At 41.1% G+C, this 24,938-nt stretch overlaps 1 protein-coding gene across 6 annotated transcripts in view; it reads left to right on the top strand.

The window, feature by feature from the left end:
• FGGY (FGGY carbohydrate kinase domain containing) overlaps window positions 1-24,938 on the top strand; it is a 398,623-nt gene that overhangs the window by 219,699 nt on the left and 153,986 nt on the right. For all 6 annotated transcript variants that reach the window (XM_036446820.2, XM_036446819.2, XM_045584552.1 and 3 more), the window contains exon 8: window positions 4,539-4,642. In XM_036446820.2, the coding sequence (XP_036302713.1) occupies window positions 4,539-4,642 (104 nt within the window). The remainder of the gene's footprint in view (window positions 1-4,538; window positions 4,643-24,938) is intronic.

The following is a 24,938-nucleotide window of genomic DNA, read 5'->3' as shown; positions in this document are numbered from 1 at the left end:
GCTATAAAATACTTTTTTATAGCTATAAAGTATGAGATAATTATAACATAAATGCTAGAACTTGGGGTGTTTTTCTTCTGTATAACCCTTTAAAGTTTTCAAAGCAGTTGTGGCTTCATAAATTACAGGATAACCTACTCTTAATCATAACATTTGCAAAGTCTCTTCTTTATATAAATATAGTAGATATTCAATAAATGTTTGCATGGAAGGGTGGATAGTTAGTGGATGGAGGAGAGGGAAGGGGATAGCACATAGAGTAAATACAAGTTCATGACTAGTGTTTGAATTTTTCCTTTTTAATTTTGTTTTAAAACATATTCCTTGATATGAGTTGTGTTCTTGTGCATGATAGGAAGTAGGAATCATTAAATAAGAAGCCCTCAGTGGATTCATTGACTCAGTAAGGTTGTCTTTTCTACTATTTTTTTTTTTCATTGAATAAAAATTTATTGAGCAACTACCATCAGCTGAGTATTTTGCAAGGTTCAGGGGAAAACACATTTGAATATGCCACTATTTGTGTGGGTGTGTGCCTATTTCTTCAGCTGCTAATTTTAAACTTTCTGCAGAATGCTGAATAAAATGACACTCATACAGTTGTATGAAGGGCTCAGCAGTGTTGAGGGCTGAGCATGTCAAAATCTCATTCTGTGAATTGTTTCCTGATGTTACACGTGCAGCCCATGACTCCTCTATGAGTTGCGAAATGTGTTTATTCAGAAAGGAGAAATTCCCTCCTGCCCTGTGTTGCTTTCTGTGTTTTGGTCCTCCAAGCTCTGTGTGGTCATAGAGAAAATGAGAGAGGTCAGCTCTCAGGGTCATGTGATCTCACAGCCAGCCTCGGCTCTGTGCTGCTGAGTGTAGAGAACCTATCTTGAGGGGACATTGGACTTGACCTGCCTCTCACTGGTACAGGATGAGCCTGGCTCTAGGTTTTCTACGTCTCCAACAATATATGGGAATGAAGGTTCTTAAGAGACGGTTTTTCTGCCCTCCTGTTTTCAAGAAAGAGACACTTTACCTGCTGTTTTAGAAGAAGCACTGTGAACATGTGTACCTAGAATGATTGAGAAAGGACCTACATGTGTGATCCATTTCTCTCACTGTGAATGTGAGGGAACAGTTCAAACTTTCAGATAGTTTGGGGCAGAATTGGGGCTGAAACTCAGATTGTAACTCTAAACCCATGGTGCCTACAAATGTTCCTGATCCCGGACACTTCCTAATATATTTCCTTTATATAAGATCGTTCTAACATCATAAAGTGAGGGGGTATAGGGAGGACAAGGGCTTTGGAATCAGACAGGACAAGTGAATCCTGGTCAAATCCCGCTCCTTGGACAAGCTACCCTGATTCTTTGCTTCTGCATCTGCTGAAGGGAAGAAAGTATATTTATGCTTTAATGTTGTAAAGATTAAATGAGTTAATATTTAAAGTACTTAGTATGGCACCCAGCCTGTCTTAGATATCTGATATGTTTGCTGGAAAGGAGGAAATAATATGCTATCTCTTATACAGGAGGGAAGATGATGTTGATAATGATGATGATGGTGATGAGGGAGGTGAAGTTTGTGGTGGAGTGACTGAGCTACCCTAATCACTTCCATTTTTAAACATTTCCTCAATATCAAAGTAAATATCAAAGCAATTGTATGATACGGTTTATTTTCTTCATTTTATACAAGTTCTTTCTGTCTCCATTCCCCCCCCCCCTCATTGTAACACATTAGTTCTTAGATTCTAAGCCTCGTTATATCAACAATGAATCTTTTAACTGGAAAAGAAAGAGAAGTATTTCCCACACATTTCCTTTTTCCCATTTGTAACCCTTTTCAGGACTGAATAATCCTATAATGATACACTGAGTGTGCTTATATACATAGAACCAACAAATGTGGATCATCATCCAAAATTCCCTGAACTTATTTATAACACTGTGGACCAGCATTGGCTAACCTCTTTTCTGCTAAGGAAATCAGGATCAATATTAAGGCCCCAATATTTTGAGATACACAGATAAGTAAACATCTATCACCTGGCTACTGCATGTTTATCTTGGAGGAAATCCAAGCCCCAGAAAGTTTGGAATCGGATGCCCTGGGTGTGACTCCCAGCCCCACTTCCTGAGCTGTGTGTGACCCTGGTTATGTTACTTCACATTTCAAAGCTTCGGTTTCTTCATCTGTATAATGGGGGTGATGAGAGTACCAGTCATCTTTGGTGGCTATAAGAACAAAATGGGATATGTCTAAAGAGAGAACATGCAAAAAGATTTCAATTAAAAGGAGCTCATGTCTAGTGTTTCTTCCTGTCCAAGATTCTTTTGCCCTTGGTTGGGCCCTGTGTCATTCAGGGCCCTCCCAGAAAAGTATAAGGTGTTCTAAATATGTTAAAAAAAAAAAGAGGGGATTTAAGATCTAAAATGGTGACCCAGATGATAGAGAAGCTAAGAAGGGCTATGTTTCCTTCCTGATATAAGCAAGCCAGAGAGAGGTCAGCAGAGGAAAGCTGGGCTGAGGAACAGAGGAAGGAGATGGTATTACCAAGCTCAAGGGTGGTAGATGCCAGGAGATGTGGGAGTTACAGTGGCCCTGTCAGTGGAGCTGAAGACTTGGGGGAAAGCAGTCACCAGACACTGGGACAGCAGTGGAGGAGATATGCTCTGGCTTTCCACTTCCCTCAGCCCTCAGGTCTCCTGGCTGACCTTGGCCGACTTGGCACCTGAGAGCAGCAGTCTGCAGGGGCAGCCCCACAGCACTGAGCAGAGTGTGGGCCTTAGGGAAAGCCAGTAGGTGCAGGACTCTTACAGCCTCAGCCGCAGACCTAACACTATGATAACAGACACAGAAAGTTTGAAAGAGTCTTACTTCCCCCTGCTGCTGAGCCTCTGAACAATAGCAGAGGTTTACAGATGGCTATGCTTGGGAAGGTAGAATTTGGAAAAAGTGCTGGAAAAACCTAGAAAGCTGTTGGAATGTAAGAAGCCTTTCAGGGACCCCTGGATCGTGCTTTCTGGAAAAGTCTGCTTGCTGAGCAGCCAGCACCTTCCATATATGGGGATTTGTGACTGGAGGAGACACCCCCACCTGCCCTTCACCTACAGAACTCAGCATGGGCCCACCCTCTTTTGGAAACCTCCTCAACCCCTACAAATGAACTCAGCCTCCCCCGTGTCTCTTTCTATTACATACTGATCCCTACATTGAAATAGTCCCCTCCCTCCAGACTGTGAGCACCCAGGACAGGACTCGCCTTCTTTTCTATACATCCCCAAGCATTCATACTTTCATTTCCTGCTCTGTGCTAGCAACTCTGGGGGAAGCGGGGGTCTGGACTGCCAAATGTGGATAAGGCAATGTCAGCTTCAAAAGATTTAATAATAAAAGGAGAGGCAGGTGGAGACTAAGGAAGACTAGTGGTTCCATCTTTCAGGGAAGCCTTCTGGTGAAGTAGCATTTGAGTTAGGAATAAATAGGAGTTATCTCGGCAGAGAGGCTGGGGACTAGTATTTCAGGCAAAGGGGAGAGCAAATGTAAAAAAAAAAAATCTTGAATTGGGGAAGAGCATTGAGAGTTGGGGATGGAGGACAAGGCTGATGATGTCAGTGGGAGTTGTTTCTTCATGCATCTAGGTCTGTGTCCTTCCCTAAGCACTTTTCACCTCTTATCTGTGTTGTAGTTAGGAATGTTGCGTGTTTATGGTTCCCACATCACTCCTACTTATATTTTTGTGCATAGAAGGTACTTGTTGGATACTTGAACAAATGGCAGCTAATTCTAGGCTCTAACAATCCCTTTCGATCTCTTGTCACATTTGCAACTTTGCTTGCCCAGCCATTGTCAAGGAGTACAATCTGAGTTTGATACTTGGCTTGCCTAGCAAGTATCAAGAAGCCTAAGTTCATACCACTTATGGGAAACTCTGCTATCTGGCATTCTTTTAACAGAAACTCACTGTCCATCACCGTGGCCTTTACCATGCAAGTCCTGCAGTATGTACCAGCAAGAATTATGACCTAGAAAGATGTGGTCATCAAGCCTTCTTTGAGATTGAAATGTGTTATATTGAGTCAGATTCCATTCAGCATTGCTCCTTACTATCAGGGTCCTTAAACCTTCACATATGCATTTATTTCTCCATTAATGTGTGTGTCATTTATAGTATCAACCTGACATGATGAATATGAAATGAGACTGCACATATAAATATTCAGCACAGTGCCTGGTATTGATTGAGCACAAAAACCACTGATAGCTGCTGCCTGGTGTATTCTAATTTATTTACTCCTATTATTACATTGTTAGATGCCTACAGTGACCAGAGTACAGTAAAAACAGAACTGGTCCCTAGTCTTCCCAAGGCTGGCCAATATGCTCTTTTGGTTTCTATTTGAGACAGGCCTACGCATGGAACACTTGGTTTCTCAATGTTGTTTGGCTATAAAAAAGAATGTTTTGTGCTTGTTTTTAGCTATCTCTCCCCCTCGCCCCTCCTTTTTTTAAGAGGATTTTGTTTTGTTTTTGCTTTCTCACAGGAGTGATTGGAACAGATGTGAGAGGGCACGGCCTCACTTGTGAGGGACAGCCAGTGACGTCGCGGTTGGCTGTCATCTGTGGAACATCTTCTTGTCACATGGGGGTGAGTCTGCCAGACCAGGGATGGGGGGAAGGCCCACGCAGGGGAGGGCAGCCGGGGGGAGAGCTAAGCCGCCAGCCCTTCTGCCCCCTTGGCTCCTTCTCTTCCTGTAACCCGTGCTAGTCTAGCCTGTAGCCCGGCTCTCCCCCCAACAGCCTTGCTTAATTTGCCAGATCTTTTTCCAGGGGCCAAATTCTTAAAAAGTGTGAAAAGGGTTGAGTGTGCCTTTAACATCACCCCGGCCAGAGAGCCGAGGTGGTGTGAGGGATGAAACTGGATCTAAAGATGGCAAGTCCTCACTCCCAGACTGATCTCTCCCTAACAGAGAGCCAAGCCTTCTCTGCGAGGGTGTCTGTTTTCCTTGGCTGTGGAGCTCTCGCCTAATCGATATAAATCCATCTCCCTGGGAGCGGCCTGCTGATCTATAGAATTAGGCTGCATATCATGACTTCAAAAGAACACTGATAAGCAATTTTCACTGTGTTAATTTTTCTCCATGAATTAGTGGAAAGGCTTTCTCCAAGATTGCAGTTAAAATTTAGTGCTTACCCTAAAATTTATATCTTTTTTAAATGCATGAGCCTGAAAGCATTCCATTTCGATAAGTACCCATTTCTACCATATTTTTATTTAAAAGTCATTACTCTGTTAAACTTAGATGGACGACTCCTTGGATTTTTCCCAGACAAGTAAAATAGCAGGGAGATTGGGGGTACGGAGGGGGAGGAGGAAGGCAAAACTGGGGAGATGAGCAAGGATTAGGGTGGGGTGCAGTCCAAGGTAGAAGCTCTGAATTATGAAGGGAATCACAGGCCATGAGAAACTGTTTAATCACTATAGAGACCAAAGAGCCATTTTCATGGAGAAATATTTTGGTTGAGTAAATATTGATACATTTGCACAGCCGTGATCCTCTGCTCTTGTGTCTGGGGCTGTGCTAAACCTTGGGGACAAAAGGATGACACAAGGTCTCTCATTGATGAGATGGAATTGAACCAGGTATTATGAGGCAAGGCCCACACATACACATTCAGGTTAATTTGTGATATGGAGCATCTGCTATGTTCCAGGCATTGTGCAAGGTGTTCTCACACACGGCTTCCCCTGTCACAGAGATGGTGGAGCCAACCTCCTTTGTTTCGAATCCCAGTCCTTCCACCTTCTAAGCATGGGCCCTTGACCCCTCTTGGGCCTCAGATTCCTCACCTGTAAAGCGGGTAGACTTATAGTACGGATGCCATGGTACTGTGAGAGTGGAATGTGATTGTGTAATGTGCTTCATCCAAGTAAGCACCTCACTAGCTCTCCATCACTTGTAAGCACAAGAGTGTTTGGGCAGAAAGAAGGCAGCAATGGACTCTGCCCGGGCAAAGTCTGGACTTAGGTACCTCTTTCTGAGGGGACTTTGTGTTGTGCTGGACTTTAGGGACATAGATTTCCTTGAACTCCACCCACAAAAAAAAAAAAAAAAGGAAAAAGTTTATTTGTTTTGTTTTTCTGGGCAAAGTCTTAAATGGATCTTCTTTGAGTTTAAAAAACAAACAAACAACAACAACAAAAAAAAAACATAAGCACAAAAACTGGCCTTCCTTCAGCAGTCCCATTGTAAGGCCAGGCTGTCAGTGAAGGGAGAGACCCATGGAGGCTGAGGCTGCCTCAGGCAGGAGGTACCACCAGGGCTGCAGCCCTTCTCTTCCTTGACGTGGCTCTACACTTGCCAGCTCGTCTTCACTGAACACCGATTGAAATCTGTTTAAATCACTGCCGCTTTCATCTAATCTGACATCTGAATTTAGGCACCTTGACTACTCAGCCAGATTTCTGGGCTGAATCCAACCCAAGCGAATGTGAGCAACTCAAAGATATCTTTCCTTCGGGATGATATTTTTCCTCAATTGTCCATTTTACAAGTTGGGCAACTTGAGCATGGAGAAGCCCAGTAATTTCCTCAAGGTCACAAAGCTATTAGGTAGGAGCTATGAACTCATCTCCTCCTTGATACCTGTCTGTGCTATGCAAGAATCTAAGTGCCACAGAGTAATGGAGACCATCATGGGCTTTGGGATCATCAGAGTGGGTTTGAACATCTGCTCATGCACTTTTTGGGCCCTGTGAGCCTAAGTGAGTTGCTTCACTTCCCTGAGCCTCAGATTCTTCATCCACCACATTGGGGGTGATGATGGCGGCCTCACAGGGTTGCTGGATGACATGAATTATGTACATCACAGACACTCAGAAATGATGGGATTCTTATTACACTTTCCCAGTGATATAAAAGGCTCCCACGAAGCAACTGTTTGGGCTTTGCCGAGTTTGATGGGCAGCTGCAGTTGGTTGCAATGAATGAGAGCCATAAAATGCCAGTTTATTATGGTCGCGTTGTGCTGGAAATAAAGCCCCCGCCCCACCCCCACCCTGCTTTGTACTTGGGAGTGGGAAGGGACCTTCTGGGCCAAGGGGATTAATCATCAGCTTTCATGTTATGTGGTGAGGGCGAGACTGTGGTCATGCTGGCATCAGAAAGTACCTTTGATCTCGCTCAGGTGCTGGGCGCCTAGCGAGCCAGCAACAATAACACCTTTGTGAGGTCTAGGAGAGGTGCCGGTCTGAGGAAACACTCCCAGGGAAACTCAAGGACCCCCTTTGTTGTGGTTCTGGCAAATAAAACCACAACTGTCAGGAAAAATTCACCAAACAGAACACAGGGATCAGAGGGGACTGTGGGCTTTAGAAAAAAATGGGTTGTCAACCTGGTCTGAAGAATTTTTTCTTCCTTTCTGCTCACCCCTGACATTCGTCATTTGTAGGAACATGAATTCAAAACTCATAGGAGCATTTTGTGCTCCATAGACTGCTTCTTCCTAGATCACCCAGAATGAATGAATGAATGAATGAATGAATGAATGAATGAATATTCAAGTAAACGAATATTGGTAAATAATAGGAAGCTCCCTACCTCCAAGTCCCTGCTAGTTCCAGGAATCTGTGGAAAACCTGAGGTTGAACATAATACTTATTAATCAGGCCTTTGATGTTTTAGAAGATGTAAGTGTGGCCTGCACATTTATCTTTCTTGTAGATGATTTAATTAACAAGAGGAAAAAGAAATCCTCCTCTTTGTTTTTTTGAACTCCATGAAAGCAGAAAGACTTGTTCAGAGTTAATTACTAGCATGTTACCAAAACCCAAGATAATGCACAGCCGTGGTAAGCCAGAGGTTGAAAGGTCACGGGGTCAGAGGGAGCTGATCCTTGCCATTCTGCCAGCATCTCTTGCCTTGAGCTGTCAAATCAGGTTGTAACTTGGCAGCTTATCTTCCAGCAAGCACATCAGTAGGGAGCGATCCTGGGGAGGGAGAGGGGAAGTTTTGAAGAGGTAAGGTTTGAACAGAACAATAGTTGGTGAGAGCCAGGAGTTACATCTGCATCTTAAATTTGTTCAGAACTGAGGTTTCCACAGTCTTCAATGAATATGGGGAGAGTGTTCCCTATCACTAAATGGGCTTGTAGTCTCAAAGACATGGGCACTTAGACGGCCCCACCACTTCCTGGGTGAGTTGAGGTAAGAGATGCCATTTTTTGGTGCCTGTGTTTCTTCCTGTTATAGGAAATAGACCTTACCCATAGAGTTGTTTTGAGGATTAAATGAGGCAAACTTTGTAAATAGCTTGGCACTGTACCTAGCAAAATATATCTAATATGGTGTTACTATTATAATAGAAACTAGAGGCCCAGTGCACAAATTTATGCATGGGTGGGGTCCCTAGGCCTGGCTGGCATTTGGGACTGATAGGGAACATCTCCCCCAGTCCCAATTGGGCCGATCGGGGCCTATTGGGGCCAGCTGGCCTCGGGGAGGGACCGCGGGAAGTTGACTGAGGGAGCTCACTGACCACCAGGGGCCAGCTCCTGCATTGACATCTGCCCCCTAGTGGTCAGGGCATGTCATAGCTACCGGCTGATCTGGTCGTAATAGTCGCTTAGGCTTATATACAGAGATGGTGTGTGTGTGTGTGTATATATATACTGTATATATGTATATATATATATATATGCATATATATGCATACTGTATATGTGGTAACAGATTGCAATTAGGGACATCAGGATGAACTCATGTTTAGCTATATTTAGAGAAAGATGGATGCATATGGAAACATTTATGGACATGTGCAAGCATACAGGTTAGTAAACTTATTTCCTAGCTCTGACAGCAGAGAGAGCCTAGAAATGACACCCCAGCAGCTGGTTGTTACAGGGGCACTTGGGGCCAACAACTTGATTTCTAATACTATTCTCTAACAAAAAGATCTAGGGCTCCTTGGAGAAATGGTTGGTTTTAGGACTGGGGCAGGAAATAGACAAGATGAGCCTGGAGCATCGTATAGCCTCACAAAATAAGGAAGTGCTTTAAAAAATTAGTGATGGATAATCAGGAGCTCATGGAGGGAACTTTCAGAGGCCAGAACTAGAAGAATTTGAGCATCAAAGTAAAGTGGTATTGATTATAACCCAAAGTAAAACATACATGTAATGAGTCCATACTGATATGAATAAATGATTGAATAAATACATAAATGAACAGAAGAGACAAATGTCCCTAGGCAGGAAAATTTCAAGTATTTTTTGTGGTTCTTTCCCCTTGAGAAGGTGGAGCATAACTTCCCACTCCTTCAGTGTGAGCTGCTCATAGTGAGGTCTTCCATCAAAGACATTGTAGGAAGGAGTGGGGGTAACTTTAGTGAAGAATCTGACAAACACTGCCTGAGTCAGGTGACCAAGGTCAACATCAATAATGGTGAGTAATGTTGGTAATATGTGCCATTAATATGATGTGATGAGAATTGTACTTTTTGCTTATTATCTTCCCCCCTTCCCCCCCACAAAGAAACCTATAACCACGATCTAATTCATAGGGAAAAAACATCAGACAAATCTCATTTGAAGGACATTTTACAAAATACCTGACCAGCACTCTTCCAAATTGTCAAAGTCATCAAACCACAAGGAATGTTTGAGAATTTATAGCAGCCAAGAGGAGTCTAGAGAGATGTGACAACCAAATGGGATGTGGTGTCCTGGATGGGATCCTAGAACAGTAATGAACATTGTGTAAAGCTAAGGAAATCTGAATACAATGAGGCCTTCAATTAGTGGTCATCTATCAGTGTCCCCCTTTATTGGTGACATATGTACTTACTGTATGATATTAATGATAGGAGAAACCAGCTGTGGGGTATATGGGAACTCTCTACACTGTCTTTACAATTCTTCTATAATCTAAAGCTATTCTAAAATCAAGTTTATTTTTTTAACGAATCATTTACTAAATTAATATCTCAATAAGGAAACATATTTTTGCATTCGCCTGGCTAAGTGCTCAGCGTATTAAAGTAAACGAGGCAAAAAGTCCTCCCTGAGAAAGAGACAAGGAGATAAGTACAAAACAGACTGGTGGTGACTACGGTACACGCAGGCCTGTTGTGTGGTAGTAATATGGAGAGTCTTCAGTAGACCAGGAGGTTTCCCAGAGAATGTGCTGTTTGTAGGGACATAGTTCCTGCAGGCCCAGTTTCAGGCACGAGGCCCTGGCCCTCCTCAACTCCACTTTGTTTGTAAAAGACAGAAAAGAATAACCAGACAAAAACAACAATAATAGTATCTGCAATCACTTACATTGTGATTACCATATTGCAGGCACTATTCTCAATGCATCTATAAAAATTATTTAGTCCTCATTTAAAAAATGGTATATAGTAGGTGCTCATGAAGTATTAGTGTTCACTTTTTTCCAATTAACCCAAATTCATGGTGTAGCTACTCTGACATAGTTCAACCTTCTACTCTTTTGGTCCCTAGCACAGACCACAGGAGCTGTGATATTTGTGTTTGTGGCACTAACATGTGTTTCAGATGAATGCCTTGTATCATGGTTCTGTGTCTCCGGTGCCTTCTTTTTGCCTTCCTGTCTGGTTTTGAGCTAAGTACACAGTAGATGCTTAGTGACTTTAGGTTGGGTGGTCCTTCCTATCCCCACCCCTATCCAGGGGTCATCATTCATTATCTGTCTCTACTGAGTGGGACCTGACTGGTTGGGGAAGCCCCTGGGCCTGAGGTGCTGTCAGTCTGTCCCCACTCCCACTGGACCAGGATATCTGGGGGTCCATTTGGCCTCTTGAGAAGTAAGATTTTCATTGGACAATTTAACTTTACTGGGTCCTGGGAGACACACATCTGCTCTCTCTTCTTTCCTCCACCATGGCAGTCCTCTTCAGAGCTTTACTCACCCACTACTCCATGCCCTTGGGAGAAGAACATGAACACCCCACTCCAGCAGCTCCTCAGGATGCACTTTGGCCTAGTGGTCTCTGTTCTTTTGGGGAAAGAGAGGTCAGGAGCATTGGGGTCTTTGAGCTATAACCAGAGAACAGCCACCCCCAGGCCTCGGCACACTGTTGGACTTGTGACTTGTGTCCTTTGGGTGCTGACCATAGTGGGATCTGTAGCCTTTTCACATCATTGGAGGAAAAAGCTCCCCCTCAGCAAAGGGCCTGGGGCCTTGCATTTCACCCAGCCTGTGTTGGAGGAACCAAGGGTGCTCCACATCATGACTTTAAAGGGAAATGAAAATTCAAATCACAGTAAGAGCACCTACACTTATTAGAATGGCTGATGCTGAGGCAAGGATGTAGGGAACTGGGACTCTCCCACATGGCTGGTGGGAGTGGGAAATGGCTCAACCACTTTAGAAAATAGTTAAGCCATTTCCTACAAAGTGCCGCCTACTGTGAACCAGCCATTGCATTCCTGGAAAAGCTGGGTGGTTCTGTCGGGTCCCATGTTTCTGGAATCCCACCAGGAGTACAGCAAAATCAGGTGTTGAAACAAGGCCTCTCCGAAGGTCAGAAACAAAAGCCTCTGGTGAATGTCTGTCAACTAGCCTGAGCCCTGCTCTCCACAAAAGATGGCAGTGCTCCTGGGAGAACTGTAGCAGTGCCAAGAGGGGGGGATAAAACTGGCAGCAGTAACGATGATGGTGAATCTTCACTGTGGTCTTATTGTGGGCTAAGAAACTTGACTATATCATTTTATCTAACACTCATGATATACACTGAGTGGCCAGATTATTATGATTTTTGAACGCATAATAATCTGGCCACTATATGTGTGAGGTGTGTGTCTATATATATATATATATATATATATATATATAGAGAGAGAGAGAGAGAGAGAGAGAGAGAGAGAGAGAGAGAGAGAGAGAGAGAGAGAGAGAGAGAGAGAGAGAGAGAGAGAGATTAGAGGCCCGGTGCATGAATTCCTGCATGGGTGGGGATCCAGCCAGCCTGGCCAGTGGGAGAGGACATGGGCCGTTGGCTGCCCTGCCTGCTGATTGAGCTCCTGGTCCCGGGGACAATTTGCATATTATCCTTTTATTATATAGGATATACACTGAGTGGCCAGATTATTATGCGTTCAGAGATCATAATAATCTGGCCACTCAGTGTGTGTGTGTGTACACATCCATCCTAATGCAGTTATCAGAATTATATTCCCATTTTATAGGGACTGAAACTTAAGTACTTACCCCAGGTCATCGAGCAAGTAAGTGCTAGAATAGGTTTCCTACTCGGGCTGTTAGACTTCAAAGCTCACCAGCATATGCTCAGCTCTCAGCAGAACTGTGAGACAGAGGCTGGGGAGGGGCTGGCCATGTGCACCCAGTTTTGCGGGAAAGGGGGTAAAGTGATTACAAGGCAGATCTTTCCCAAAACTTGATGAGAACTGCAAAGTTAGGGCTGGATTGCAACTAGACCACAATGCTCGTGTTCTCCCTCCTTCCCCGACTTCCAAATCACTGCCTTTTGAGAAGCCACCATCTAATGGTAACAATAAAATAAACAACCTCACTTGTCACCGTCGTCCCCTGGGAGGAGAGTATTTATGGGACTCCTTATTTAATCTGCTTCGGTTCCCTGCTGCTCTGTGGTCAGGCACTGAATTAGGCAATTTAAAGACAGGCGGCTGACTTCCCAACTCATGGAGATGTTTTGGGTTCCTTTGGAAGAGCACAGAATGAAAACCACACTGATTTTCCCCCCTTTTCCTATTTACCACTCATCTGCTGTGTGGGTGACTCTGATACTGCGGCTGCTGAGGGCGATCTAGCAGCTCTGAAAATGTTGGTGTTTTTCCAGTGGTTCAGTGGGAATAAAAGATGCTGAAGACAGCTGTTGTAGAGCCCTCTCTAACGATCAGGTACTGTGCCAAGGGCCTCAGCATACTCAGCTCATCTGTTCTACATACATTTAGTTCAGAGGTTTTAATATTTTTGCCTTGTTGCTTTTCTCTCTTCCCCCCACCCCCCCTCACATTCTCTAACTCTCTTTGTGTGTTCCAAGGGCCTCTTTGTTCATACATTAATTAAATTTTCCTTTTTTTTTTTTATTCCCCAAAGCCATCAGAGAAGTTTAGGGTATCTTTCACTTAACCATTGTTAAAAACAAAACAAAACAAAACACAGAAGACAGAACATCTAAAAGACCAAAGATTGCCTGGCTGGCTTAGCTCAGTGGTTAAGCATCAACCTATGAATCAGGAGGTCATGGTTCAATTCCTTGTCAGGGCATATGCCTGGGTTGCAGGCTTGATCATGGAGCATTTATGAGGCAGCCAATCAACGATTCTCTCTCATCATTGATGTTTCTATCTCTCTATCCTTCTCCTTTACTCTCTGAAATAAATAAAAATATATTTAAAAATAAATGGATGAAAGAACAAAGATCTCAGAAGAACCCGTAGAAATTATTTAAGTTATCAATGCTGAAGGATTGAAATGGGATGTTTCTTTCTAATGAATATTCAGTGACTCTCGACTGCCAGCAGAAAAGAAAAAGTTCAAATGGGAAAACTGAGTTTTGGCCATGTTTTTATAAATTTGGGATATATTCAATTAAAAAAGATTGGAACTCTTAAATCTTAAGAAGCTGAAAGTTCCTGTAATGTTGTATTATATTTTTTAAAACTCTTTTACTGAAAGGCAATTCATGTACCATAAAATTCACTGCTGCCATGTATTTTTAAAACTTCCAGAGAACTCAGTAATGTTTGAGAAAGATTTAGTGCCCATCGTTTAGGTTACACTGTGGAATGATACCAGCATGTGATCTTTATTGCTTAGAGTGGTAACAGACATTTATCACAAAACCTTAAGTTTCCATGTACATATACTCAGTATAGTACCTGACACATGCTAGTAAATGTTGTACTTCCTAAAGGACAGACAGAAATATGTGGGTAATAGTCATTAAGATTTGTTGAAGAACAGATTGTACCATACCAACTTGATTTTCTTTCTTGATGGATTGACAGCATATGTAAGCCAGCTAGTCTTCAATGAGGCTTTAGGTTATTTCCTTGACTAACTGATCTTTTCCCCTTGACATTGGTCACAAAAGCGCTTCACCTGAAAACTGAGGTTTACCACTGAATTATACTTTGAAGCTGGCCAAATGCAAATACCATATAAAACTGGCCATGATCCAATGGCCAGATTTGTGTTTGAGCTTTTCAACCTTTGGCTTCATCCTTCTGTGGAGTCAGGCAAAGACAGCCATGCTCCTGTTGGGTGAGGGGACATTTACCTGAAGGTTTTGGAATGATTGGTCTGCTGCCTGGGACCTGCTTGACTTACCATAATGGGACCTCCCTTATTTATGCACCCACTATCTGCTTACAATGTTAAAATTAACTGACTGTTCTTGGGTTAACATGCAACTCATAGCTGAGAGGTTTGCTATGATCTTAGAAAACAGTCTAGAGTCTCTAAATTATGAGAAATGACCCATGAAAAAGGAGATTGAGCCCACACAGAGAATGGCTAATCATATTATACATATAATATAACATACATATTTGTTCTTCAGTATTATGCAAGGCACTAATTTGCATGGACCTGACTACCCTAAGTAGACTGAAGATGGTCCTGAATATTAGGTCTGATTACTTCACTTTCCCAATTAAAACCTCTTGGCAAATCTCCCGAATTAGCTGGACATTGGAGATGGCATGTGATCAGAACCCTGGCTGCCTTTGGCCTCATCTGCTATCCCTCATCTTTCATCCCATGTTCTAGCAGGTACATCAACTCATCCTTATCTGAATTCCATGAGACAAAATGTATTTGAGAATAGAAACTATCCAGATTTTAGAAAGTTAACAGAGTCTATATATATTGTATATTACTTCTTGAAAAGCTCCCATAACCAAACACATTAATATTTCTATACTAAAATTTATAAATATTCATAACAAGTAGGTTCAATAGATACTAAATAACTTGAATAGCTAGATAAGATTTTTATCATCAAATTAATCATGAAAGAACTTTTGGTATTTGAAATGCATTGGGTTAAAGAAATATAAGCCTATAATTCCTCTTCTTGAATATTTATTTTCTCTGCCAGGAATGGTCTCATTTCCCTTCTACATATGAGCATCATCATCACCAGAATCATAATCATTATTATAATGCATTCATATGGAGTACCTTCTATGTTACTTGATACTGCCAGTAAGCTCTGGGGTGTTTCTCATTGTAGTCCGATCCTTATTGTTCAGATAAGGAAACTGAGGTGTGGAGAGGTCACAGAGCAAGAAAGGAGGAGCTAAGATTGAGCTAAGAACAGGATGCTGGAACCTGTGTTCTTAATCACTCTGCTGCCATAAGTCTGTGTCTTCCTGAAAGTTCTGGTTTAAGTAGCATCTCTGTGAGTCTCTCCTCCTCCCTTTCCGTCCCACATTCAGTGAATTGGACCCTTCCATCTGTCTGTGCACAGTTCTTCTTTATTTACCCCCACAGCCTGAGCTCACTTTATGCTCTGTCTCTAGGGCAAATAGTAGGTACTCAAGTTTACCCAAGTTCACCCAAATAGATATGCTTATAGATAGCCAATAATTTAAATTCCCAGTGAAGTAGATAGTAAGCACCAAATCACAAGGTCAAGGTTGTATAATCTGTATCTGAAAAAAAATTCAAAAAAGAAAACATTAGGTTGCTGCATGGTATGTAAAGAAGAGCGATTCATAGGGGACATTTCAGGGATGAGCAAGGAACATGTTATACTTAATGATGACTAGGGTTTATTAAATACTTACATTATGGCAGTTTCTGTGTAAGACAGTCTGTGTAGTATTTCTAATCCTCACAACAAATATGTATGATTAATTTAAGTAAGAGAAAGATATGGTAGCTATGTTTTAAATTAGAATAAAGGAGCCCTGGCTGGTATGGTACAGATGGTTGAGCATCATCCATTCATCTAGAGGTCTTTGGTTCAATTCTTGGTCAGGGCACATGCTCTAGTTGTGGGATTGATCCCCAGTAGGAGGAGTACAGGAGACAGCCAATTGATGTTTTTCATCTCTCATCAATGTTTCTCTCTATCCCTCCCCCTTCCTCTTTCTCTAAAATCAATAAAAATATATTTTTAAAATAAGATAACATGATGTTGAATAAAGGGTAATACTAAAATATTAAGATTAAACTAAAGCTAAATATCATTGGATGGTAGTAAAATGGCCCAAAAGAGTATATTTCTCACCTAAGAGATGATGGAACTGAGGTCAGAGAGATTATGGTGGTGGAGAAGCCATGTCTGGCTGGGCTTCTGTCTTTCATATCCATTCCTTAAAAATCTTAATGTGGTTCCTGAAGAGTATCTCATTATCCTACCTAATACTGGGTTCAGTTTTGAGCTCTGCTTTTGGAAAAAGCTGCTGGATCCTGGAAGGGACCACATAATACACAGCTACAATGTTTAAGAGCAGGTGGGTCCCTCAAACAAAGCTTGGAATGGTTAGGAGACACAGGGCATTTTAGATCACTGGAGAGAAACCCTAATGGTTCTTCTTGTTTACGAACATTTTTGTGATTGGTAAAATGACTAACTCTTCTTGGCTTTAGAGTTTATAAAATGCCTTGTGGCATTTGATACTCAGAATAACCATGTGAGGCAAGCAGATCAGGTCTTGTTTTCTTTTGCAAAATGGGGCTCTAAGAAACTGAGTAGTTTATCGAAGCCCCACAGCTACTGAGTGATAGGACCATGAGTCAGATACAGATAGGAGCAAACCTTGATGCATCTTTAGTCTGTCCATCTCCATTTACTCAAATCAGTGGCTCCTGCATCTGGGGAAAGTCTTGCTCATCATCGGAAGGGCTCCTAATCCTGTCCCTAGTCCCTGTTGTGGTTGTCAATTCTCCATAGATGCAAGACAGTGGTTCTCACTTAATGTGCATAAAATGTACCTGGAAACTCCTTAAAGGTGTAATTCCTCAGGCCTTACTCCCACAGGGACTGAGTCAATAAGTCTTACTGGGAAGGAGCATATGGGAATCTGTCATTTTAACATGTGCCCAAGTAATTCTAATCAGGAACTTTCAGAACAATGGCTTTAAGCTCCTTCAGAGGAGCGAGGACATCTTTCCATCACTGTTTCCTCAGTGCCTTGCAGAGCACCTTATATATGAAAGGAACTCTAGACTTTCCCTTGGTGAAGGTAAGAGTGAAATGAGTGAATGCAAAATTAGTGTAATATGAAGTCAGTCAAGCTGGACAGTTTGTCATGCCCTGCCATCCTTTCAAAGGAAGTCTGTCTTGGATAGACAAACAGTTGGGACTTGCATAGAGTACCTGCTAGACCCTGCCAACAATTAGAGATTTTGAATGCTTATTTTCTTTTGCAAAGCAAGATGAAGGGATGTAGTGAGACATGCCATTTGCAGCCTTCTACAGACAAACCCAGAAACCAAAAGCATAGACACACTAGGACGCAACAGGAAACCACAAAGGCCTCAGATCTTTCCATGTAAATAGGAAGTCAGAGTTTACACTTGAAACCACAGTGCAGTGTTGAGTCCAGCTCTCTGCTCAGCCCTTCCTTGAGCCTAGGCACAGATGAAAGATGATGCCACCTGGGTGAAATTGTTTTAGATATTTATTCTGGGTAGGGCTTGGAGGAAGCTTCTTTTGTTTGTGCTGGTGCATGATTTGGGACACAAGTGCAGATCAGACTTGAAAGCATTAATTGGTCTCCCTGGTTTTTTCCTGCAGTGATACCTGAAACCCACATTTTCCTCTGAAAAGTAATATTAACCCACATCCATTCACAGAGCATTTGCTATTGACAGTCTTCTTTCACATGCACCACCTGTGGACCTTTGGGTTCAGGCACATAGCATTGGAACTTTGGTGGACACTTAATATGCACTCCATGTTTGTTGGATTGATATCTGTAATCTCATTTGATTGCTATTATTACATTGGGAATGAATAAGTAGGATACAAATGATTACCTCCACTTTGAGAAAAGGAAAATACAGTGTGGTGGCAAAGACCTGGTTTTGAAGTCAGATAGACCTGTGTTGACATCCGAAATACTTCAGCTTTCTTATCCAAAGTCCCTTCTGTGTTTCAACCAATTGTTTTTAAGCAACTACTATATGCCAAGCATTGGAGTGAGAACAGTGAGCCACAGTAGGCATAGACCTGACTTACAGGCCAGTGGATGAGGAGAGTACTAGAAAAGCATAGGATATAGATCATTACAGACCTTGATGAGAGCTTTAGGTTCATACCCTGCTGGGGGGGAGTGTAAAGTGGAGCAATCACGGTGAGGAACAGCAAAGTATTGTCTGATAAATTTGAATATGTCATGTACCATCAATTCCATTCGTAGGTAAAAACCTGGAGAATTATTATACCTGTGTACCTATGCATACCCAGAGACAGGTATAAGAATATTCATTGCATTACTTTACATAGTAGCCCCAAATTTGAATCAACCCAAATTTCAATCAATAATAGAATGAATAACTGAATTGTATTATATTCCTTCAGTGGCATGCATACTTAAAATGAAGGAAATACAGCAAGATAGAACAACATAAATGAATTAAACAATTTTAAGTGAAAGAAGTAGGATATGAAAGAAATAAACATTATTTAATTCATATAAAATTCAAAAAGAGGCATAAGAGAACAATACATTTTACAAACCTATAATATAGGCACTAGACTTAGAAAGACAAACAAGGAAATATTTTCTACAAATATCAAGACATTGGTTAATTATATGACTGGGGTTGCTGGTTGTTGAGGAAAAAAGAAGCCTTTCAGAGAAGCTTTGGGGAGTGTTCTATTGTGAAGGATGCATCCATACTCATTATCTGTCTTTAAAATGCACATGGTGTCTGCTTTTAGAGAGAGAGGAAGGGAGAGGGATAAAAAGATAGAAACATCAATGATAGAGAAACATCATCAATGGGATGCCTCCTGCACACCTCTCGCTGGGGCCTGAGGGCACACCCAGGCATGTGCCCTGACTGGGAATTAAACCATGACCTCTGAGTTCCTGGGTCAACACTCTAGTACTGAGCAACACCAGTCAGGCGACATGTATGTTTAATATACTCTTATGTATGTGTGATCTATAGGTTCTGTGAAGCAGAGGAACAATAAGTATGGCAGCATAAAGGCAAATGAAACTACGAGTTTAAGTGATTAACTTCTCTAAGCAGTGATGTTGCAGCTGAGATAATTTGTTTAGACAAATAAACAGAGTCTGATGGGAAGGAACAAGGATCAGCAAGTGGTTTAGAGCAAAGTGGTTCAAGAAGAAAGGACAGCAGAGTAATGGGAGGGAAGATGGCAGTTGCGGAGAGGTGCAGGGGTGGGGGAGTGATACAAGTTAAGGCTGGAGAACCTAAAAGGGTAAGGAATACTAGGTTTATAAGCCTTATAAAGGATTGGGTCTTTCATCTTAAATGGAGTAGTTTTAAGCTCGGTGGGTCACATAATTGGATTTATAAAGGATTAAAATAAATGCAGTTTGGGGAACAGATTGGAGATAGACCAGAGTGGATGCTGGGAGACTAGACAGAAGGAGATCTGGGTGAGAGGTGAAATCATGGTTGCTTATCTTGAATTATGGGTGAGTGTGGGGGGAAGAAGAGATGGAAAAATGAGGATATATTTGAAATATGTTTAGAAGTCTACAGCCATACCACCCTGAACGCGCCCGATCTTGTCTGAAATATGTTTATAAAACCAATGGCACATTTGGCCATGAAAATTCCACAGTTGCTGAGTGGATGCAATAAAGGCTTCCTAGAGGTCTGACCTCATCTTCCCTGATCAGCCCCTGCCCAAGGATAGGAGACCTCTGGGTGGAGAGCAACAGGTCTCAGGCATTCCTTACATGAGAGAAACTTTTTGGTTACTACTTTCAGATATGTTTTTATATAAAAACTAGAGGGTTGGTGCACAAAATTTGTGCTAGGATAGGGTCCCTAGGCCTGGCCAGTGATCAGGGCTGACCTGTGGGAAGACTGGCTGGGTGAGCAGCTCCCCCCCCCCCCAACGCTGCCCCCGCTGGCACCTGCCTTGGCTGGCCTGGGGCCTATGGGCTAGAGGCAGCTTTTGCATTGAACGTCTGCCCCATAGTGGTCAGTGTGTGTCATAGTGGCTGGTCTTCCACCAATCATTCCTTCATTTGGTCGATTTGCATATTAGGCTTTTATTATATAGGATTAAATGTTTTGCCTTTGGTTCTTATCAGAGATCTCTCCAAGAAATAGCCATGTGAGCACATTATTATTTTTGCTGTAGTCCTGCCCAAAATGCCTCATCTGAGTTTAATCATGAGGAAATGTCAGAAACCCAAATCAAAAGGTATTCTATAAAGTAACTGTACAATTCAAAAATATTAAGGTCATAAAAGATAAAGACTAAAGAAAGGTTCTAGGTTGGAGGAGACTAAAGACACAGGGCAACTAAAGGCACTGTGTGATTCTGAATTGGATCCTAGATGGGAGAAACATTTTGAATAAGGCCTATAGATGAAATAGTATAATGGTATCATTGTTTATTTTTCTGACATAATTGTACTATGGTTACAGAAGATAATATCATTTTTTAAAATACTCACTGAGTATTTAGGAGTAAATAGGCATTAGATATGCAACTTACACAAATAATTCAGGGGGGGAAATTTATAGACACAAACAGACATACATAATGTGTGTTGTATGTATGTGTATATATATTTATATATGTATAATGCTTATGCAAAACATTGGGAGAATCTTGGTGAAGTGTATACAGATTTTTGTACTATTTTTGTAATTTTTCTGTGAGTCTGAAGTTATTTTTTAATAGAAAATTTTGAAATATTGAACAAGGAATAGCCATGTAAAGATTATGCTTATATTTGCTATTATCATGCTTATGAATTGATATGTAATTCATTGAACCTCACATAAAGTTCTAGAGGAGAAATTGTTTTAGAATTTATATAGTTAGAAAAGTGAACCTTGTTTAATTTCTTCTTTCCAGGAATAAAATCGCTATAACCAAAATATATATCTTTTTTCTCTAGAAGCCAGGAAGCTCAGAGTTGAAATTTCACACTGAAGTTGAATACTGAGCCTCTATTTGTCATATTTCTATTCTTCTTTTCATTAGCCTTACATAACAGAGTCTATTCTACTTATGTATTACCATAATAGTTGTGTATGGTGTGAGTGAGTGTGTGTGTGTGTGTGTGTGTGTGTGTGTGTGTGTTGGGAAGGGGTGTATTAATATCTTAAACCCTTTGTATTAGCTTCGTATGGCTGCTGTAACATATTACTATAAACTTGATGGCTTAAGACAGTACACATATATTTTGTCAAGGTTCTGAGACAAGAAGTCCAAAACCAGTTTCACTAAGCCAAGATCAAATGTCAACAGGGCCTTACTCCCTCTGAAGGTTCTAGTGGAGAGTCTGTTCCTTGCCTCTTCCAACTTCTGATGGCTGCCAGCCTGCCTTGGCTTTTGGCCTCATAACTTTCATCTTTGCCTCCACAGTCATATTGCCTTTTCTTTATCTGTGGTCAGTCTCCTTCTGCATCTTTCTTATCTGGATACTTATGATTGAATTTAGAGCCCACCTTGATGATCCAGAATTATCTCCCCATCTCAAGATCCTTCATTCAATCACATTATCAAAATTCTCCCTCCCTCACCCCCCATATAAGGTGATATTCACAGGTTGTAGGAATTTGTAAATGGGTACTTTTTTGGGGGGAAGGTGAGAGGTGAGGGGAGTCACTGTTTAGCCGACCATGCCTTTTGTGAAAAGAGTTGACAGTAAATAAAAATAAAATTTATTAGTTTATTTCTTTACTCTATTTTATGTATATCAAAGGAGCACAGATTAAAGCACAGATCAAATTCCTGTACAATTGACTTTTAATTGTTTTTATGACTTGCATCTAGTTTTCTATTATATTTCCCATTTGGTTATTTCTGGAATCAGGAAATACATTTAATTTTTAAAAAATTGATCTTATTTCCCCTAAGCTTGGTAAACACTCTTATTAAAATTTAAAATGTATATGTGTTATACACTCCCTGCATATATTGTATCTTTTACAGTGATGTTTAATCTATAGAACTAAAGGATCTAATGTGGTTTGGGTGGTCAGGGAAGGCTTCTGTAAGGTAGTGATATTGAACTCTGATATTCTGGTGAGAAAAAAAGGTGGTCCAAGCATAGGAGATGGTATGAGCACAGTCTACAAGATTATATCACTTACAAATTTTGTCTTTGTCTCCTTCTTTATACCTTTGTTGTTGGTAATTTTTGTCTAATTATGTTTGTTAGGATCTTCAGTATTATGTTAGGCAGTTAGGATAATAAAATAATAAAAAACAATCTAATGTAGTTCCTGATGTTAGAGAGAATTGTCCAAAATTTCTCTAGTGAGCAGGTAATTTGCTGGAGATTCTATATCCTATATAATAAAAGCCTAATATGCAAATTGACTGAACTGTGGAATGACTAGTCACTATGATTTGCACTAACCACCAGGAGGCAGATGCTCAAGGCAGGAGCTGCCCACAGGCCCCAATCACCCCACTGGTTGCCCCACAGATTGACCCTGATCACTGGCCAGACCTAGGGAACCTACCTGCATGGATTTTGTGTACTGGGCCTCTAATACATATATATTTTTTTTTCTTTCACATATTGAGAAAATTTCTTCTATAGCATACAGGCAGATGCTCAGTAGCCTGTGTTTGAATGACCATTAAGGATTATTTTATTTGACAGTCCCATTCCACAACCACTGAGCTCTGTCAATGGAACCTCATGAGGGCAGTGACCATTGTGGACTCAGACATTCAATACTGAATGAATAAATAAATGAACGGATGAATGAATGAATGAATGAATGAATGGAAGATCACTAATAAGTATTTGTTGAACTAATGAAAGTTAGCAAGTTACTTTTTAAACTGAACCAAAAATCTAGCTGCTTCTCACACCCCTAATAAAATTAATAGAGGCCATGGCAGTGTTATTCTGACATCCTTTGAGCACCTCATGCCATCCGCTGGTCATTTGACATATGAGTCAATCATAGAACATTCTGCCACTGGTTATTAGACATTGCTTCTAAAGATTCACATTTATTTGAACCAAAGCCAGGTATTAGGTCTAGTAATAATTAATGCCGTTTTCTAATACTTTTTTAAATCGAATTTATTTAAACAATACAACAAAATTTAATCAACAATATAGTTGCCGTTGTTTTCTACTACTTGTGCCCAACACTCAGGAAGCATTTTAATCCCTCTGTTGTAAAATTCTTGTGATTTTGATGCAAAAAATTTGGTCAATGCATTTTTGAGGCATTCTTCATTATTAAATTTTTTTCCAAGAAGAAAGTTTTGCAAAGAACGAAACAAATGGTAATCGGAAGGGGCAATATTAGGAGAATATGCAGGTTGAGGGAGAACTTCCCATTCCAACTGGCGCAGTTTTTCAGCAGTGATTCTTGCAGTATGTGGTCGTGCGTTATCGTGGTGAAGAATTACGCCCTTCTGATTAATCAGCGCGGGTTCTTTTTCTCTTAAAGCTTGGGCTAACCTTTCCAATTGGGCACTATACACTGCACTTGTAATGGTTTGGTTAGATGGTAAAAGTTCATAATGAAGAATTCCTTTAAAATTCCACCAAACACACAACATCACTTTTTTCGCATGCAAGTCAGGTTTTGGCGTGGGCTGCAGAGCCTCATTTTTGTCCAACCATTGAGGCCGCCTTTTCAAATTAACATACAGCACCCATTGTTTATCTCCGGTAACAATTTGCTCAAAAAACGGCAAACGGTTTTGACGAGAGAGGAGTGAACTGCAAATTGTGACTCTTTGATTACGGTTGGTTGTTGTCGGTCAAGTCATGAGGAACCCATTTTCCAAACTTTTGGACTTTGCCAAGTGCACGCAATTGATTGGAAATTGTTTTTTGTGAACAATTTAAAGTTGTAGCAAGCTCTTGTTGGGTAATTTGAGGATTTTGCACCAAAAGAGCTTGAAGAGCTTCTTGATCAAAATTGGACACACGGCCTCGACCTCTCTTGTCATCTAACGAAAAGTTTCCCTCGCGAAATTTCTCAAACCAACGCTGGCATTTTCTGGCTCTAACTGCATCTTGACCAAGAGCACTACAGATGTTTTTTGAAGCCTCCCTTGCTTTTCTTCCTAATTGGAACTCGTAAAGCATGCAGTGCTGAATATGCTCTTCATCTGCCATCTTCTTAGCCCTAGTTTTGCAACAAAAACCAAACCAAACACAAACTTTTTCAAGCAAAACTTGTTAATTGCACTTCACACGTTCTGTAGATACCACGTGTTTGAAGGTTATGTCAATACAAGTCAACGCCAAGCAAGATTTTAAACGAATGTTTAAAAACGACATTAATTATTACTAGACCCAATATACCGTATTTTTCGGACCATAAGACGCTCCGGACCATAAGACGCACCAGTTTTTAGAGAAGGGAAATGAAGAAAAAAAGATTCTGAAGCAAATAGTGTCCTAAAATATTTTATGTGCATTAAAACCCAACATCACAGTCATAAACACATGTAATCAACCCTGTAAAGTAAACAGCAGCATTTAGAACCATTTTAGAGCCAGGCAAGCACACAGAGACCACACAGAGCCGGGCAAGTAAAAAAACTTTTTTTTAAAGTATATGTGTAGGCTAAAAAAAAATAATAATAAAGTATATGTGTAGGCTATATTTGGACCATAAGACGCAGGGACTTTTTCCCCCCACTTCTGCGAGGGGAAAAGTGCGTCTTATGGTCCGAAAAATACGGTATATACTCTCCTTAATGGAATAATTGCTTATTTCATTTTCTCCTTAAAGTTGGCCATTCATCTCATGCCACTGTCTTTCCTTTTAT

The sequence above is a fragment of the Pipistrellus kuhlii genome, unplaced genomic scaffold (genome assembly GCF_014108245.1).
Source record: "Pipistrellus kuhlii isolate mPipKuh1 unplaced genomic scaffold, mPipKuh1.p scaffold_m20_p_2, whole genome shotgun sequence".
Lineage (NCBI taxonomy): Eukaryota > Metazoa > Chordata > Mammalia > Chiroptera > Vespertilionidae > Pipistrellus > Pipistrellus kuhlii.
This window is presented reverse-complemented; position numbering and strand designations above follow the sequence as displayed.